We start from the raw sequence: 19,843 nt of genomic DNA, 5'->3' as shown, positions 1-19,843 counted from the left end.
CCTCCCCCGAAAAATATGTCTGTGTGAAAATGCGATGTAGAATGCAGCCAGCTGAATCATTGTAGGGATTATAAAATTGTCCCCCTTGGACAGCTTCCTGTGGAGTCATTGAAGGCAGTAGCAGCAAGCAGAGCCTTACCTTAAGACTCCAAGGAGGCAAGGTTCCCATAGCAACTGATTTGAATCCTAATTAAAACAGGAGATTTGATTAATTAGCTCAACAATGTGGTGTACGAGAGCACGTGTGTTTCTTGGCTGTGTGTGTGTTTGTGGAAGTCGCTATGTTCTTGTGAGTCACGGTGTAAATGAGGAGGGGGTGTTACATGCCTATATATGTGTGTGTTTATGTGTGTGTGATCATGAGCCTGTGGGTAATCCTGTGAATCACTTCTTTCTCCGGTATGCATGCTCATGTGTGTGCATGTGTTCCGGGTCTCTCGTGAGGCTTGTCCTTGCCTGGAGTACCACTGTGTGAATCAGAGGTGAGTCCTCTGGAGTTGCCCTCTGTTTTAATCTGGAGCTAATGACAGAACCACCTGCCCTCCTGGCTGTCCTCCCCCCTTCAGCAGACATCTCAGCCAAGCCTCACAACCCCCAAATGCCCACTGCTCATTGTCTCCCCTCACTCCCTCCCACAGCCAGTCTGTTTATTCCCCTTCCCTCCTTCTGTTCCTCTTTTCTGCCACTTGCTTTCTCCTTCTTGCAGAGAGCAGGGTGCCCTTGCTTGCCTCTCTGCATGCCTCACCCCACTGGGGGCAGTGCATACCCAACAGAAACCAGAACACGTGTTCAGGGACCCACAACAGTATGTGGACAACATGTAGCTTTACGGAAATTTCATGACCCATGAATTGGCAGGGAAAAGCAGTGATCCTCCTCTTGTCAACCTTCTTCTTGTCCTCGAATTTTCGAGTGAGTGTGTGTGTGCACTCACGCATGCAAGCCAATCCCAGCGGATATCTGGTGAACAAAAGCCTAATTGGAGAGAGCCTCGAAACTGGGATGACCACTTTGCGAAATATGTCCTCAGCGGAAGAGATGATGGAGAGAAAATGTAGAGAAAAACAAAGTGGATTTAATCAAAGAAAGAGTGGCATGACAACCATTCTGAATTCACAAGAGCCCGCAGGAGAATCAAAGTATGAGAGTAAAGAGGGGAAAAAAGGGCAAGAGGGAAGAAGGGGGTGTGAAATACAAGGAAGTATGAAGTGACAGAAATAATTCAGATAGGAGAAAAGAAAAGGCTCTGGAGAAGGAGAAAGCGGAGGAGGAAGAAAGGAGAAGTAGCTGAAATGAAACAGCACGAATCCCCATCCATTTCAGCACTGGACAGCCCCACAGACAGCACTAGGCCAGTATAAATAGATCCCCTACTTAAGAGGCCCAGTCAACACTCCAAAAAAGTACTTTATGTGCTCAGAGTGGCTTCAGCCCCTGGAGAAAAGACATGCAGGTATCTGATAGGTGCCTGATAACCATCTTCTCTCAGTTCCTCTCTGTTTGTTTTCTTAATTTAGGAAGCCTCCACGGTTCATCGACATCACTACAGTGAGCGAAGCCAGTGATTTTCTCCCAGATATTATCCTTTACGGGCTGTGATACTCCGTATAACCTCTGGTTTGTGATCTCATTACACCACAGATCGGGCAACACCAATCAAAAACAAATGGAAGTAATGTCTCGGCAGCAAATTGCATGCACCAGCATTTCTGCATGTTATGTGAATGTGTGCATTATTCTGTAAGCAATCTCGACAAATGCACGTGTCCGTTTGGTTGTGCATGCATGCCCAGTGTCTGCCGACCTGTTTCCATTGTGAGCAAGCGTTAAGTAGCCTTGTGGGGAAGCTGTAATACAGACTAATGCACCTGAGAGCCTTGAGATCTATAACCATAATCTACATCTCCCTGATATTACTGGAACCCTCTCTGTTACTGTTTCTGATAGGAATCTCCAGGGAGAGCTCGCCCCTCCACTGCTGTACAGGCAGAAGGAGGAGGGAGGGAGAGACGCACCTCTCCATTTCCTCAAGGTGATTCACCTTATAAAGCACGCAGAAATCAATGTGAAATTGAACTGAAGATTGAACTTTCGGCTCAGTAATATGGGAGACATGTTGTTATTAAATCTCTTTCTATTGCCATGAAACCGGCTCACTGATATTAGAACGCATCTGAATGCATGTTTTCAACACCATGGTACCGCAGTGTGTTTTACTGAGACCCTTCCACTGGTCCACAGGGGCGCCCCGGGCTTCTTAAGGCCCCTGCACCTGTCTCATATAGAGGACGTATAGATGGAACAGCAGCCACCAGGTTGTGATCAGCGGCTATAGGAACTGCTAAATTCACTGTTGACGGGGTGGGCTCCATCGCTCTCAGTCTCCGCGGCATCTGTTGCGCCCTCCGCCTCCAGTTGTAAGGACAGGCCTAGCTGCAGTCTCGGCTGTTCCACTCATAAAAGTCATCACAGTTTTGCAGAAAGGTGCACGCGCGTATAGGCTTATGTGCGCTGCCAAAAGCCAGCTGGCACGAGTCACCATGGTAACACACACCGTTTTTACGAAATCCGTCGGTGCTTAAGGGCAAGAGAAATGAATAAACTAATGAGATTATAAATTATTGTCGGTATAGTGGAACTTTTTTTTTTCAAGGCTGCACACGCGGCCAACGTGAGTTGAAACTTTACGGGACCCGTTGTCAGTGACTCCGATGTGTCTTCTGTAATCTGTTTATGACGGGGAGCGGAACTGGCTCCTCTGGTGAGGTGGAACCCACCCCGCGCGCCTTGTGCCTCATATACAAACTCGCACTCGCGCGCCGCCTTATTGCATGATTAATTCCGGCGCCCGCGTCCCCCTTTTTTCCACCCTCCTCCGTGAATTACCCATTTGTGTTGGAGGTGAAGAGAGGATTCTCCCTCGTTACGCAGCCTACAACTCCGCGCACTGCACGCCCGTTTCATAGCGGTCCAGTGCCGCAGCTCCCACGGGCTGCACTGTGGAGAAGCGGACTTGCATCCTAAAGCCAGCCGTCTCTCTCTCCCTCTTTCTCTCTCCTGGTTTTTATCCTCCACCTCATTGCAGTCTTATCACGTCTTACCCCCCCTCCCGCTCTGGTCCCCCCACCACCCCCCCACCACCACCTCTCCTCCCTCCTCATCCGCTTCAGCCGCTACAGGAGAGGAGAGAGGGAGAAGAGTGCGGCTGAATGTGAACGACATGTCGACAGTCAGCTTCTAAAGTGTTTTCTCGGTCGTTCCTTAAATCTTTGGCGGCGGACTGAGTGAGTATTACCCGCATCCCTGCTCTGCTAAGCGTCGCTGTGTGGATCAGAGAGGCTGGTGGGAAGAAACAGACAATGAGGAATGCAATTGGATTGCGTTACCCTGCCAAAGGATTTTCATACATAGCCTGGTAAATGTCCTAATAGGTTATTTTAATGACTAGGCTGTTTAATTGGTCATGTCTTATTTCAGAAAACTATTACAATGTGTGCTGTAATGTTAGTGGCTAATTGATTTTCCTGGAGAGCTGTGAGCTGTCCAGGCTGATAGCCCTGTTCATTTGATCAGTGATTCTGCTTGCCTGATAGTGCGGGTCTTTGCTGGGAGCAGGGGCCCATGTAAAAGACTGCGCGAGGCTTGGTGAGTGTGTTTCCTGACCGACAGAGAGGACAGAGGGGTAGACAGTGGAATTATGTGACATGAATAATACGGTGAAGAATAAGCAGTGACCGTCATCTCTGGTTCGCTTGCGTCAGTGTGCAGGTCTGGAGGAGAGAGGACGAAAAAAGGGAAAAGTCAGAGTGAGAGACTCAGGAAAGAGGAGGAAAGCCACACCTGTGTCAGGCCTGTGCTTGAAAAGGGGATGGAAACAGTGGGACAGTGACAGACACACATACACAGACACATTCAGACAGACATAGAGTTTTCTGCCGTGCTGTCTCCAGCCAACATAAGTCCTTTGGTTTCTTGTTACCATAATGATGCAGAGCTACGCTGACTGCTGACTTGTCCACTTGCTGATTGGAGAAAGAGGCTTGAGTGTTGACTGTGTTTCCTCTCATTAGGGAGAGATAGCCATCCACCAATGCAGAATCTAACAGGAGGGATCCCAGTGGTCTATCTGGACTCAGCATTGATCTCTTCTCTAATGGAGGGGGCTTTGGGCCTAGTGATAAACAATGCATGTCTTGGTCTAAAAAGAAGACTCTGTTGGACTCTCTTTCATGTTAGCCCAGATTGTCCTGAGAGATGCTCCAAATACATTGATAGATTGGTGAATTGTCCTCCTTTAAAGTGGAGAGACTGCACCTTTCACTTGTCCTTTATGCTATTCATGAGATAGTCCAACACGTTTATCAGCATCACACTGGTTTGTTATGAAATCTCATACTCATCTAAATGTGTCGTGGTATCTGTTTCTGTGCTTGGCAGCCTACAAAAGCACAGTTTTTGGATATGGTTTGACCTTTCTTGCATTGTTTTCAGCACACACGCATACACAAAACTTGGCTCCAGCACTGCTTCTCTGTGAGGAGGGCGTGCACTGTGTGCAGAGAGAAAGGAGGGCTTTGATGTAATCAATATCATATTTCAGCTGTTTCACTGTGAGCTCTCATCCTGAGTGGCAGCCTTGACTGACTTCCTACTGCTTTTGCAATCCCACTCTTCTCTCCCACCTCACCCATTTCCTCATCCTTAGCACCCACTCTGCCCATTACCACTCTATCTTCATCCGTCTGTCTCCCTTCTACTCCATTCCTTCTCTTTTTCTCCCATCTTCCCTGCTCCTCCTCTTACTTCTCTTGTTTCCATCTCTCCCGTCATCTTTCCTCGTCATAATCACCTCTGTGATTGCTCTTCCTCTCCCGGGCGGTGATGTTTTCACTGCTGCCTCCTTGTCTAACCCGCCGATGCTAGATTATTGCTGGATGATTACAGCTACCGTACCATCGTGATCATTATTGCATTTTGCGTGGCAGTGTTCACCACTGTATGAGCAGATCAGGATGCTTTATCCAATTTAGATCTCATTAAGACTCGAGAGGAAATATCCCAGCACAAGACTTACATTCTCAGCTGTTTTCTTCCTTTTTCCTTTTTTCTTTTCTTTTTTTTTCGTCAGGACTTCTGAAATTCTGTTCTCATTCTCTTCTTATTACCTGGCCACTCTCACCATCATCACCACCACCATAACCATCAGTTTGTGTTCCTGACTGGTACAGCACAGCCTCCTCATCAGCCTTTTTTCAAAATCTTTTAGGAGTTTTGATTTTCAGCTACACTTCCACTCCACTTTCATCATCTCAATAATGTCTATGACAGGTCTTGATGGCTGTTGATAACCTAACATTTTTAGCTGATTGATAATATCGGGTATTCTGTGCCTCATCCCTCTGTTCTCTGATTGCCATTCATCTTATTAAATGGAGCAGTTCATTAGACAGAAACATTATGAATCTGATTTGCATTTACCCATATTCATATTGCATACAATAGAACAACACATGCGTGACATTTCAGCTTCACCGGCCATTTGAAAATGCAGATGAATATATTCATCACAAGCTCTTTTATTTTTTACCCCTACTTGTCCAAAAAGCCATCCTGAACATTATAAAATGTGATTCACAGGTGAACCAGCCCCTGTGTGTGTCTTTGTTTTGCAGTTTGAGTGTCAGTATTTGAATTATGAAACGCAAGACCAATGTTACAGCAGCGGAGAGATTGTTAAGCTTGTTGTTTTTAAATGATTTTCTCCTGGTTTTTAAACCCTCTTTATCTAAAGGCTTGTTTTCCGCTGCTGAACACATCTCATATGTTTACCATGGTTTGACTCATATCATGGCACACCGTGGCCTCCAGTTACCCTATACATCATTATTCCAGTATAATGAAATCCTATCTTCATGGCTTCAGAGTCTGTGTGATTTAACATTTATTTTCTGACTGCTTGAATATGCCTATGATGTATCACCAATCTGATTCATCCTGAAGTGACTTTTGCTGCTCCCTCCCCATCTGTTTGCCTTCTCTTAACCATGCATGTGTGTGTGCGCGTGTGTGTGCGTGTGTTTGCGTGTTTGAATGCGTGCGACTTTACTCTTTGCCCCGCCTTGCAGTGCGATGAAGGGCTGATGCCGGGCTGTAGCCCCAGGCTGTTGAGTTGAAAGGGAGAAGCAGTAGGATGCAGTGGGTCACTCTAGCAGTGGCCCTGGGGTGTGTGTGTCTGTCCTGGGCATCACACAGCCCCACCCCTACCCCCACCTCCACACACACCCCTCTGGTAGACAACTCCGAGGAGGAAGTGGATGAGCCATGCTTTGAGCCGTGCACGTGCGAGGTCAAAGAAGGCGTGCTGCACGTGCACTGCGATAGGCGGGGCTTCACTAACGCCAGCCAGGTACCACTCTTACTTATCTATCTGACTGTGCACGCCTTCACGCACTGTCACTTATCTTATTAAAATGCTACATCTCCAAGTCTAATATCCTGTCTCTAATGTGGCTTATGAGCGTTTCTAACTGTCCACTTCATGTAATTAATAAGCTAACTAATCAGACCTCTAATTAATCATTCAGGTGTCACACTCATGGGTCCGCCCTTTCAAACTCAACCTCCAGAGGAACTCTTTGAGACGTCTCTATAGCAACGGGTTTCAGCACCTTGGCAACGCAGTGTCAATAAACCTTGGCAACAATACGCTCCAGGACATCCGAGTGGGAGCCTTTCACGGACTGGCCAAATTGAGACGCCTGTACCTCCACGAAAACAGGCTGGAAGTCTTCAGAAATGACACCTTCGCTGGTTTAGAGGCTCTGGAATATCTCCAGGTAAGCTTGAGCAGTTCCGAGTTGATTATCCCAGAATGACTAAATTATCGACAAATTTGCCCAAGAACACAATGAATGGCTGAGCCAGAAACAATCAATGGCTAGCAGGTGGCCTGGGTGAAATGGGGTAAAAAAAAATTTTTTTTCATTTGGAGAGTTGCTAAGCTTTCAGTTCAGACTATTTTCCAATTTCAGTAATGACACCTTCATCATTTTGTCTCTATCTGCAGGCCGACTACAACATAATCAAACGAATTGACAGCGGTGCTCTGAGGTTTCTCTATAAGCTCCGGGTTCTCATTCTAAATGATAACCTGATCCCTGTCTTGCCTGCTCATCTGTTCAGGTTAGTTTCTGATTATGGTATTTTACTGCAATGCATTTTAATTACGCCGGAACAGATTAGAAAGTTAGGTACTCTGTTCTGTTGGATTAATGCTGCTTTGGCACTCTGTCTCATGTCATAAAAGATGGATAAATCATCAGATAAAATTTTTTATTTTTCTACAATGGAATTTGTAAACCGGCTATTTTTCTCTTGCTTCCATATTGTCCCTTGATTTAACCCAACAAACTACCCTCCTCCTCCTGCACCAGATCTGTGTCTTTGACTCATTTGGACCTGCGGGGAAACCGTCTGAAGAGCCTGGCATATGCTGGGACTCTGGAGTATATCGGTCGCTCCCTGATGGAGCTACAGCTGGAGGAGAATCCTTGGAACTGTGGCTGCGAGGCAGTGCAGCTACAGCAGTGGCTGGGTCAGATCCCCTACACAGCTGTAGTCGGTGACGTCACCTGCGAATACCCCTTTCATCTTCATGGCAAGGACTTGAGGGAAATACCCCGCAAAGAGCTGTGTGCCGACCTCCCAGATAAAGAGCTACAGGGAGAGCGGGGAGGTCCATCAGCAGGATCACAGCCCCAGCACTTGCCCCCTAACTCTAAACCCAACTCAAATCCCGGGCGAGTTCGGCCGACTAAACCCTCCTCTATGGTGCATGGCTCCCGCCAGAACACTCATACTTCCTCTACTTCCTCATCGTCCTCCTCAGCGGAGCGTAAAGACAGGAAGAGGCACCCTTGGCCGACTAAAAGGCCACGACCCTCTAGAACGCCCCCCACATCTCGCAGTCTGATGCCCAACCAGAATCCCCCTGTGGCCGGGTACCAAACACGACCCCCCATTCCTATCATCTGTCCTATTGGCTGCACTTGCAATCTGCACATCACAGACCTGGGCCTCACCGTCAACTGCAAAGAGAGTGGCTTCCTTAACGTGTCCCAGCTCACACCTCGGCCTCTCAACGGCCGCAAGCTCTACCTGAGCGGAAATTTAATCCAGAGGATCTACCGCGCAGACTTCTGGAATTTCTCCAGCCTCGACCTGCTTCACTTGGGGAACAATCGCATTTCGTACCTCCAGGAGGGGGCCTTTTCCAGCCTGATGAGCCTGAGGAGCCTCTACCTGAACGGAAACAACCTGGAGAGACTTAGCCCCCACATGTTTCTGGGGCTGCAGAATCTATGGTAGGCTGTTTACCTGTTGGGCCACTCAGGTCATTTCAAACATGTTCCGTTCTGTCCACATCAGTCACATTCATAAACTGAAACCACATGTCAGCTTGGGTACTTAGAGATTTATTAGTAAATAGGTTTAATTGATTTTACTGTAATACTGGCACAGCATACAGCAGGACATTTTGATTACCATTGTGCTGCAGTTTGATTAAAATGAAAAGTATCCATTCTCTTCCAGGAGTGTCATTATTTAGTCACGCTGCCTGATGACACGCTCCAGTTGAGTTGTGAGCCTGGTATAAGTGACAATGTGAAAATTAATGTTTTTTTGTTTTTTTTTAAAAAATTTGCATTCAGAAGTGTTGATAAGGATGGGAGACATCTGGTTGATGCCAGGATTTAGTGTTTTGGAAAAAGGCTTACAATGAAAACGCCTTGTCAGAGTGATTCCTATGCTGTTGTTGTCAGATTAAGCTCACAAAGATAATTCTCCTGCAAATAATGCTTATCTGCTGACAGTTAGTGAATTAAACATTGATGGAGACAAGAGATCAGCATTCATGCTCTGCTATCTTAAGAATGAGAAGTCATGATGCCTTCATTTTCAGGACATCATCCAGCCTGTAGTTTTCAGCTGCCCTGTCTCTGTATTTCAAGACTGCGGATTGAAAATCCTACAGACCCATTAATTTGACTATTAATCAATATTAAAGATCCTCTCTGGACATTGAAAATGTCTTCCTCTTAACCTCTCGTTAGCCTTTGTTAGTGACTTAATGGTAAGAGAGTACCATGAGTAATTTAAACCAGATCTATTACCTTTTTCGGCAATGGAAATTTATTGGATCACCAGCATGCACAGCAAAGTCTCACACTGATTTCTATTATTTTGAAAAAGAATGAGATACTCAGTGTTTCTTTGATATAATTTAATATGATATGCCAAGACCAGACTAGAAAGTAATCTGTCTGAAATTACACATGTTTGAATAATGATCGTTTTAAAAGATGTGAGCAGGGAATGGGAAGTTTTAATGAAATTTCATTGATGTATTGTCATGCTGGACATTACGCTCGGCAAGTACTTACTGTTATCGTATCACAAAATACTGAGATGCAATGAGAATATTAACTGTGATATAACTATTTATCTTTCTATTACCCTTGTCCATACTTAATCCATTTAAACACTGAGACAAAGACCTTTTTCTGTCTTTCCTGTGTTTAGGTACCTTTATTTTGAGTACAACGAGATCCGTGAAGTAGATCCCGGCACCTTTGACTCCATGCCATCCCTCCACTTGTTGTTTCTCAACGCCAACTTGTTGCGGACCCTCCCTCTCAATGTGTTCTCCAGAGTCAATCTGGCTCGGCTCAATCTAAGAAACAATCACCTCCTGCAGCTTCCTATGGAGGGAGTGCTGGAACACCTCAAGGGACTGGTACAGGTTGGTGGCACCTTTCGTTTCAATGTAACTGACTGCATTTACTGACCGGTGCGGCTGGTTCCTGTTCTGATTTGCTAACCTGTGTACGTGTAATTAAGTTACATACCTGGCATGATTAGTGGTAGTTTCAGGGTTACAAAAGTGGAGCTTATCGACATTATCATTAACTAGATCACCCCCCTTGATTTACTGAACAAAAACGCATGCAATTATGCAACGAAAATTTCTGTCAAATGTCAGACGATGGGATTAAGAGAATAGTTTACCAAGACACAATATATTATCACAGCTTGATGAAATAAACAAAACAAGATGATTCTTGGATCGAGCTCCAGCTGCATTCAGAACTTCTGGCAGCTCCTGATCTCATGGCCTCTGGCACAGCTGCAGTTTTCTCCCATCATCTGTTGTTTTGAGAGCTTGGCTATAGCATATGGGGCTCTGGTTGCGCCTCAGGTATTCCAATTGGAAAATTGCACTTGACTCGATTTGCATAAGTGGTCTTAATAAATCAGCAGCTAAACTGGAGAAATCAGACTTCTTCAAGTGTCTGAGCATGGTTCTAATTAATGCACCCGTCCATGAACAGACTGAATATGTTACATTTTTTTTTTTTGTTATACCTTACCGCGCACATTTAACTATAACATTATGGGACTGGTTGCTGTACACAATGCAACGATAAGGACAGAGCTCAAGGTATTACATTTTTCATCCAGCCTCTCACTTCAGAAAATTTAGTGTACCAGGCTTTTCTTAGACAGCCAGAGCAGAATGAGGTAAGGTGGGTGTAGATTAGCCTGAATGTCATAGTGAATTTCCGTTTTACTTGGCTCCATGAAAAATCCCTGATTTTAGGGAGTGTGGGTGAGCCTGGCAGTTTAGGGACAGTTTCTACACATTTGCTGCAGGGAGGGAACAAGCTGGAGGAACTACATACAAGCAAATGATGTTTTTGTGTAGTTATGCACCTCTGATGTCCAACAGCACTAAAGCACAAATTGGAAGTACCCAGTGTGGCATATTCATAAAGCCCAATGGTATCACCATTGTAGTGCTCAAAATCCATGCCACAGTAACTGAAATCATTCATTTACCAGGGTTGTTATTTCCCTTGTGAAGGCACACTAGCTTTTTCCATTGGCTGCAAAAATCAGCATGACAGTGATTTCACCTGTTGACTTATTGCTATCCTGTTTGAAGCTCAGGATGTGGGCTTTATGGGTGCTGGTGCGTTTTTTGAGCCAGAGTGTGTAGAGTAAACTCAAAGGGTAACACAGATGCAAGCGGGGTTTAGTTCACAGCAGCTGTAAAAAGCCCTCCATTCTGATAATCATGAAACAGGAGCTTACAGTGTCTGTCATCATCAAGACGAGGATTATTAGATTACATCCATTTACGCAGTAATATGAAAAATACTTCTCTGATGTCACTGTTATTTGGAAAAGAAATATTAGGCGAAACAATTGTTGTGGTTTGTATAATTTCTCAACTAGAATATTAATGACAAAACGGGAGCAACTCAGTCTTGTGAGATAAAATGAAAAAACTTAAGTCAACCTGCCAGTTATACATATGGTTCAGGAGCCCATATGTCTTTATCAATAACTGCAAGTAACATGTGATCTATCAGAGCAACACTTTCTTTACATTGCCAGCTAAAATAAAGAAATTTGGCCACGGACAGGTTTTGCCTCATGCAAAGCTATTCTCATACATGAACATCTCACACAAGAAAGCAACCAAGTATTGGGGAGAAACCCAGCCAATAATGCTTCTAAAACTTACTATTAGACCATACTATGTTTATTAAAACTTGACAAAAAAAAAGAAAGAAAGAAAATAAAAAAAATGAAAAAAAGGCCAAATATTGGCAAATATTAGCTGAGGCTAGCATTGTTTAGCATAACAGTTTGAAAACGAGTGAACACCAAATCTACTTCTATCTGAATGGGTTTACTTTTTTAGTACAGTTTTCTTTTTGGGGAATAAACAAACAAAACACACGATTCTTGGAGAGTAAACCCTCTTATGGTAATAAGAAAATAGGAACAGGATTCGTACGCTGAAAATGTGACGATGTGAAGAAATTTTCCACATCATACCCAAAAATGTGGGTGTGTGATCAAATGACTGCTTTAGGCCGACATCTTCAACTTAATGACTTTTAATTTTCCATTTGTTTTCCCTATTTGTTTTGGCGACTGCTCACTAAGAATACACGCTTAGCATAATTTTTATTGTGTTTGTCAAATTATGAGTCACAAGCCCTTAGTGGATCACAACCTCATCTGGTGTGCTTGTTGCAATCCTGCACTAATTTGTGCTGCTCTGGGTGGATTGTGCTGATCATTGACCTAACAACTTATGACATCATGTTGGTGAGATTAAAGATCTTTTAATGGAGCCAGTTACCTGTTTCCAGTTTTAGTGTGAAGCTAATCATGCAGCTGTGGCTTAATGCAGTGATTTTAATCCTCTCATTTCTCCAATGGAATCATTTGGATGCACTGAAACTTTGACAAACCAGTTTAAACCTGCAACAAATTGACATATCTGAAGATAAAACTTATCGGAAATGAAATCCTTAAGTTCCATCTCATATACAGTAGTTCATTTAAGGCTAATATTTAGGATGACTGTGCGGCTGGTACAGCTGGGAGAAGATGAGCGAATGGTTAAGGATAAAAATAATCTAATAAAGGGTCCATTAAAGTAACAGTAATTGCCATTATTTTTCAGATGGTTCCACTTCCTGTGTATTAATCTTATCAATACAGTTTTAAAAGCAGCCAATGTGTCTATGCAGGGAGAAGAACTTCATGTGTATTCTCTTGTCATATAAGCCTGTTTTCAGTTGAAATTGCACGGCACAGCATAAAACACCACCACCACAGGTGTTTTCAGAACAAACGCAGTAGCTCAGCAAAAGCGTCTGAAATTATAGGCTTTTATGAGTTGGGCAGTCTGACCAGACGTCCTGCATGCATATATTTTCTATTTCAGGAGGGATGATAGATTTCAGTGTCATTGTCAACTTCAGATTTAGCATTGCATGCCAATGAGGCCTGTTCAACTTCAGTGACCAATAAAAAGCTATAATTTTTTACCATTAAGATAAGACAAATTCAGTATTAATAACTACTTACATTGAATTATGTTTGGTGGTGGATAATATGCCAGGACATGATTAGTGTCTGATAAATTATTATAGAATTATTTCAACGTCAACGTGTTTTGATATATAGTGTTAATGTACTAAAAGGTTGAGTTAGTCTGTTTTCAAAACAACAAGTGTATGAACTCTTCATTTTGATTCTTACATAGTTAGATTTAACAGGAAATTTTGAGACAGAATATCCAGGTATGCAATTCGGCAGCATTAAAAGTCAGTATTTGTTTCCCCTCAGAATAAAAGGGCTTCGCCATGTTTCGCTGATGTTTAGCAATCACGCAGAGGCAGAGAGAAGCCAATTTCTCTACCAACTGTGGCCTCAATGGACCAGAAACTTGTGCTCTTTATTATTACTACTACTCTTTTTCTACCAAACTGCGGGATAGAACAACTTCATGCCCTTTTTTCAAGAGTTTGTTGTCGTCGCTCAGGGAGATGTGCAAAATCCCTGTCTGACTCAGAAGTATGGGATTCAGGCAAAGGGAGCACAGGTACGCTATGAAAGTGTATTATCTCCTGGAAAATCCTCATCATTGCTAACTCATTCCACGAGCGAATTGGTTTGACATGATTCTTTGGCTTTGCATGTATCATCTGAAAAATACCACAGAGAAATATTTGCAACATACAATGTGCATGTTGAAAGTGTTTCACATAAAAAAAAATGTTCCCTGCACTTCAGATTCTTCTCTAAGTTAGATCTTTTAGAGTTCATTCTGTGTATTATGCAAAAGATAATGAAACACATTCATCAGGATAGAGAAGTTTTGGCAAGCTGAAGCTCAGGGGCGTCTTGTCACCAGAGACTTCAGTGCCAGCTCAGAGCCTCCAAAACCTGCTTATATTGACTTCATTTCTGTGGCCTAACTAGAGCAAATCTAATGACTGATGGAATATTGCTGTTTGAACAAAGTGATCAATTAGAAGACACAGTTCGCTGAGAACATTCTGAATTTCTCCCCTGGTGTAAATTTTTCACAGCTCTCAAATAAATCTTGGACAGTTATTGCTTGATCTTTGATCCCCATCTTAATGATGAAAACCCACAAGAGCAAATAAGTTGGCTCCTTTATGTCAGTCAGCCTGGACATGTTTTCTAAAAGGGTTTCTTGTCGGAAAAAACTTATGATGCGCTGCGTCAATAAAAAAAAAAAGACATTGATGACTGATTTAGTCAGTGTACTCGTTTTACTGAGTTTGCTGGAAGAAGTAAAATACAAGCTACCATGTTCACAAAACAACACGCAGTATAATGGTCTAATACACTAGCAACACCTGTCACGATAAGTGAGGGTCTATAATTTCCTGTCACAACAGAGCTTTGATTGACAAGTTGACAGCAAATCACACACTAGGTGACCAGGCGTATAAATTGTAAACAGTGGCGGGTGTGTTGGACAGATGCTTGCAAAAAAAGATGGGGATACAGCCCTTGGGATTTACATGAACGCAAACAATAAAATGCTTCAAGAACTTCAGCCAGATGTAAGATTGTCATCATGAAAGTTATGAGGCAGCAAAAACAAGCCGATAGTTTGGCCACGTGGTTTTCACTTAACATGTCGTTAACGTTCAATCGTTCATGCTGCGTCACATCACAGATGTGCCACAGTAATGCAGAAATGAAGAAATGCACTTTTTCAGTGGGCCTCTTATGTAGTGCTGGTATTCAAACTGAGTCGAAACTACAGCTGTGTTGTTTCTACTCACCCTCTGGTCCTAGCTGCTATTATGAAAGCCACTCAAAAGCCCACAGTAGACTGACACCAATAAAGGGGAAGAGCATCCGATTCTTAAGCGTGAAGCCTGTGGAGGGAGCCGTTCCACAGCTCCCTCAACAACATTGCTGAATCATCTCAAAAGGCATCAATCTATCTCTGCAAGCCAGGGAGATGGCCTAACCAAATTAGCATGACAACATTTGTGCAAGCTCCTTGGAAGTGTGACAGAGAGAATATCAGCTTTCATTGCCAGAGCCACTGCTAAAGACATGGAACAGATCAGTCCTGCAGCCACTACAACACGATGTGATTCCCTTTGTGCATAATCTGCTTTAGCCGCTTCGAAAGTGTGGCAAAGTGAATTTTTGAGTTTGTTTTAGAACATTCAGTCAATAGCTGGCAATGAGAAAATGGATTTATGGGCGCACCTATTGGATTATGGCACAGGGGAGAGTTGCATCACATCCTGCCTATTGTTGTAGTGTTGTGATACTCTCACATGCTTGTCACACAAAAGCTTTTAGGGAGTTTTGTGAATAACCACTTCTGTAAACTCCAAGTGGTATTTTTAGTGAACTAAAATGTGCACATAGCTTACTGTAGCACATGTGTGAATAGGTTTTTAAGTGAGCACTTGTGGGTGGTGTAAGTTTGGGACCACGTAAAGCCAGTGTTCAGCCATTCAGTAAATGATAGTCATTTAATCTTTTTAATGGCATTATCTACAACAACCATTACGGTTTGCAATTCTTTTCAAATCTCATGAACCAATATTCTATTCACAGTTGAACTCAGAAAACTTAGCAAATGAACAGTCAACAGTCCCGGGTCTTTGACATATTGTGTGTTTTATGATGGGCAAATGTTTTCAGTTGGCGAAAGGCCTGGACTACAGGCGGGACAGACTATGAAGCCATGCTCTTGTAATAGATAGAGTTTCCAGTTAAAAATTGTCTTAATGAAATATGCAAGGTTGAAAAAGACATATGTTGTCCTAAAGCCTGCATATACCTTTCAGCATTGATGGTGCCTTTCCAGATGTGCAAGTTCCATAGACAGTAATGCACCCCCATGCCATCAGAGATGCAGGCTTTTGAACTGAGTGATGATAACCAGCCAGATGGTAACTCTACTCTATAGTATGGAGGACGTGGTGCCCATGATTTTCTAAAATAGTGGTTGAATTTTGGTTTGTTTGACCACAGAACAGTCTCCAGTCCATTTACGGCAGCGTTTCTGGATCATGTTCACTTACGGTTTCTTCTTTTATATGAGAGTCACAGTAAACTGTCTTCACAGAGCCCAAACAGTAATTTCTATGACAGAATTGTGCCTGTTTTAATGTCATGCTGCCTGAGGGCATGAAGATCACAGGGGTCCACTGTTGATTTTCAGTTGTGCCCCTTACACACAGAGATGGCTTTAGTTTCTCAGAATCTTTTGGTGATTTTGGTTTTACATTGAAGAATACTATTCGGAGATTCCACACTTAGCAGACACAGTTTATTTGCAGATTACTGAACCCCTGCCCATCTTTACTTCTCAAAGACTTTGCGCCTCTAAGGTGCTCTTTTTATACCCAGTCATGTCACAGACCTGTTGCCAAAATAAGCTAATTGGTTGCAATATGTTCCTAAGCAGCGTATCTTCAGTACCACTTCATTTTTCACCCTTTTGATGTTTTACTGCCATCAAATTCAAGATGAGTTGATATTCTTCAGTAAAATAGTAAAATGCCTAATGTATTTGATATGTTTTCTATATTCTATTGTCAAGAAAATATTGATTTATGAGATTTGCAAATCACTGCATTTTGTTTATTAACTTTTTTTAACAGGGGTTGTACATAGATCAGTGCTATTCATCACCTGTATGTTTTAAAAATCATTTAGAGGCACTGGAAGATGGTAGTCTGTTATATAAATGCTACATAATTAATTTAGTATGTGATATATTGTAACTGTTAAAGGGAAATGTAACATATATAGCATCATTTTTCTCTGTCACATTCTTCGAGTACTAGCTAGTGGCTTGTTTTTCAACATAACATATATTTACAAAATTACTATTATAAATCACAAAGGTGGCAACAAAATTACATATTTTTGTTTACATTTAACAGAGGGATTCATCAATTTACATTGCGTGGCAGACCAGTGATTAGTGTACTATTACACAATGACAGTGTGCTGTGGTGTGATGTATTCCTCCAGGTGGACCTGCAGCAGAACCTGTGGGAGTGCAACTGTGAAGCAGCTCCACTGAAGCGTTGGCTGGAGGGCCTGAGCGCCGTGGTTGTGGTGGGAGAGGTGGTGTGTCACTCCCCAGAAAAGACCAAAGGTGTAGACCTGCGCTCCCTCTCCATGGAGCTGCTCTGCCCTGAGCTGGAGCCCCAGGAAGACCAAGAGCAAGAGGAGCAGACAGCAACCTCCACGGCCACAGAGAAAGGTGTATCGGTTGGTTACCCCAGCTCAGGGGTAGGACCCCATATCCCCCCAGGGATCGATTCAATTCCTCTGTCGGTGTTAGTGCTCAGCCTGCTGGTGTTGTTTGTCTCTGCATTCTTTGCGGCAGCGGCACTAATCGCCTACGCCCTGAGGAGGAGGGACAAGCTGCCGTTCCGTCGCCAGGGAGAGGTAGACCTGGCTGGCATCCAGATGGAGTGTGGAATCTTCACTGAGCAGACGCACCACCACCACCATCACCACGGCCTCCCAGAGAAGCCACCGTTACCTCACCCTGAACACAACCATGTCTATGACACCATTTTGCCCCCAGAGGCTGCCTCCAAAAGCCCCGACGCTGCTGCAGCCTCACATATGTGTAGCAGCCCAATCTACAAAGACGAGCAGGACACAGCAGTGAAACAGCGACCGCCGCAGCAACAGACGTTTGCAGCTTCTAACGAGTGCGAGGGGGGATACTGCTCTGCAGCAGAGAAGGAGAGGGAGTGGGCTCTGGAGGTGTCTTCATCGCCTATTAACACGGTTACCGGCGCAATGGGACCACTCGCCGGCCTCCATGAGAACGGCATCCTATGCCCCACAGTTATCGACAGCCAGGGCCCCACTCCTAAGGTGGAACTGGTGGACTGCCTCTTCAGACTCCCCACCCCAGAGTTCCGAGATCTGCCAGACAGGTACGCGAGGCCGCCGCCTCGCTACCCTCACACACAAGACTCAAAACAGGACGCGAGACCCGACCAAACGCTCGTGGTCACCACCACTAGCTCCACAGCAGGGGGTGGCCACAGCAGTCAGAGTGAGCAGGGAACTGGAGAGCAAAGACCCAGACTGAGGACCACACCAGACTACATGGAAGTGCTGGACCGTTCTTACCAGTTTTAACACCCTTCCTCTTCCTCTTGCTTCCATTCTTCTCTTGTCTCCTCATCATCTCCCTCTGTGATGATGAATCACACAGTAACAATGACTCCTGTACAGAGTTTGGCTTTGAGAGGAGCCTGTGGGGGAGCAGGACTACACTACACACTATGTTTATTTCTGGAGCTGAGGTCAGTTTTTGTATTTTCCCCACTACAGGCATACACATAGGTTTTTGGCAAGAATTTGCTGATCCCAGATCTCTGCCTGGAGGCAAAACTTCAGCTGCAGTTACCACAGAGTTTTTTTTTCTTTTCTCCACTGTCAGTTTTTCTATTCAGCGCTACAATTAGCAGGATACAGCATGGTGGTGGGCGTTTCTCAAAAGACCTTCGTGGAGGTGAATAACAGCAGCTCTTAACAACATCAAACACAGAGTCATAAACTATGGACAGTCGCAAGGAGTGGAGCAAGCTGGACGCACACGGAAGACAAGGAAACGACAGAGACAAAGCAAGGAGTAGAGAAATAAGTGAAAATAGCCAAGTGCCTTAGCAATGAACAGCCAGCAGCAATGTGGTCAATGCTTATTTTTCTATGAATACAGATCTATTTATCTAAACAAAGAGGTTTGACTACCAGTGGATGGGATGCTGATGGACGACTGAGACTAAAACCAATCAAGACCCCGAGAATAATTGCATTCCCTGGATGAGCCAAAAAATAATAATATACCCAGTCAATATTGGAGTTGTTTGTATGCAGTTCTGTTCATTTTCCTCATCTCATGCAGTTAACTTAATTTGATTATCCAGTTCAATTCTTTACACGGCTATGTCGGGAAACGTATCCAGGAATAGTCGGTCGCTGAGTGAAATTCTAAGAGGGTTTCTGTTGTAAGGAGGAAAGGATTGAGAAATGATTACTATTGTTATTGGGTTTTTTTACACATCAGACAAAACAAAGGGAGGCCCATTTACAGAAGGACATTGTGGAAATGGAGTCATTTTGGATTTCTTAATCATCCAGACTTAATGGGGACACAAGGACCTCAGATTCACATTTTCTTTCATTGGACAAAGACACAGAGGTTATTGCTTTGAATTTTAAGCATTTTTTTGAAGGAAAATTGAACTGCAAAAAAAAGAACAACGGGACAATAAAACAGGACGTAAAGGCACTTTTTTTTTGTTTGTTCAAAAAGAAAAAAAAAGACGGACTCTTCTATCAACTATTGATTATTATCTTTTATGGAGGTACCTTTTTATGCTTTCATCTCCTACCAATAGTAGAGGCAGTTGTGAATATATTTATTCTTAGTTTTTGCGTGTTGAAGCTCTCCTGTAAGGGATCATGTTATATTAATGTATAGGATGATTCTGCATCTGGTTCAGCCTTCTTACCGCCGACCCACAAAATACAATAAAGGGTGCTACATTAAAAAAAACTTGCACTGGCAGCTACTGTGTGGCACATACACACACCTCGACCCTCCATAAATGCACACTCACTCCCCTCTGTCTCCATTGCCTTAATAGTGCATGAAAGAAATGGGCTATGCTAAGCCTGTAAGCTTGTCCATGCAGCGTGTTGGAGAGATCAGATGGAAATTGAGCCACGCTGAGTGCCTGCAGGACTCCTTACGCACTAAAGGCTGGAGATAGAAGCTAATACTTGGAAATCTTCCACATTAACGGTATAAAATCAATACAATCTATTTGTGAAATGAGGGCATGTAAGGCTGGTGGCCCCCAGGGCCAAGGTCATGAATTGCACCATCTCTCTGACTTGTGTCTTTCGCAATGATCTTTCCTCTCTCCTC

At 43.7% G+C, this 19,843-nt stretch overlaps 1 protein-coding gene across 2 annotated transcripts; it reads left to right on the top strand.

The window, feature by feature from the left end:
- The first annotated feature begins 3,137 nt into the window (after positions 1-3,137).
- LOC140270665 (SLIT and NTRK-like protein 3) lies at positions 3,138-19,509 on the top strand. Of its 2 annotated transcripts, none has more exons than XM_072365862.1 (7): positions 3,138-3,284; positions 6,126-6,406; positions 6,585-6,836; positions 7,067-7,182; positions 7,434-8,363; positions 9,583-9,802; positions 16,912-19,509. In XM_072365862.1, the coding sequence occupies exons 2-7, from the start codon at positions 6,191-6,193 to the stop codon at positions 18,043-18,045; spliced, it is 2,868 nt and encodes a 955-aa protein (XP_072221963.1). In that variant the 5' UTR covers positions 3,138-3,284; positions 6,126-6,190; the 3' UTR covers positions 18,046-19,509. The 2 variants fall into 2 exon arrangements, with proteins under 2 accessions (XP_072221963.1, XP_072221962.1); XM_072365861.1 differs by having other exon boundaries at positions 3,138-3,415.
- The last annotated feature ends 334 nt before the right edge of the window (positions 19,510-19,843 follow it).

The sequence above is a fragment of the Leuresthes tenuis genome, unplaced genomic scaffold (genome assembly GCF_036924035.1).
Source record: "Leuresthes tenuis unplaced genomic scaffold, fLeuTen1.0.hap1 SCAF_15, whole genome shotgun sequence".
Taxonomy (NCBI): domain Eukaryota; kingdom Metazoa; phylum Chordata; class Actinopteri; order Atheriniformes; family Atherinopsidae; genus Leuresthes; species Leuresthes tenuis.
Note: the sequence above shows the minus strand (reverse complement) of the source record. Positions and strands in the feature narration are given on the sequence as shown.

Bases quoted from the DNA above. Each gene is read 5' to 3' on its own strand.
- LOC140270665 (XM_072365862.1), top strand. From the start codon at position 6,191: ATGCAGTGGGTCACTCTAGCAGTGGCCCTGGGGTGTGTGTGTCTGTCC. The intron at 6,407-6,584 runs GTACCACTCTTA...TTAATCATTCAG, and splicing joins GCTTCACTAACGCCAGCCAG to GTGTCACACTCATGGGTCCG. The intron at 9,803-16,911 runs GTTGGTGGCACC...GTATTCCTCCAG, and splicing joins ACCTCAAGGGACTGGTACAG to GTGGACCTGCAGCAGAACCT.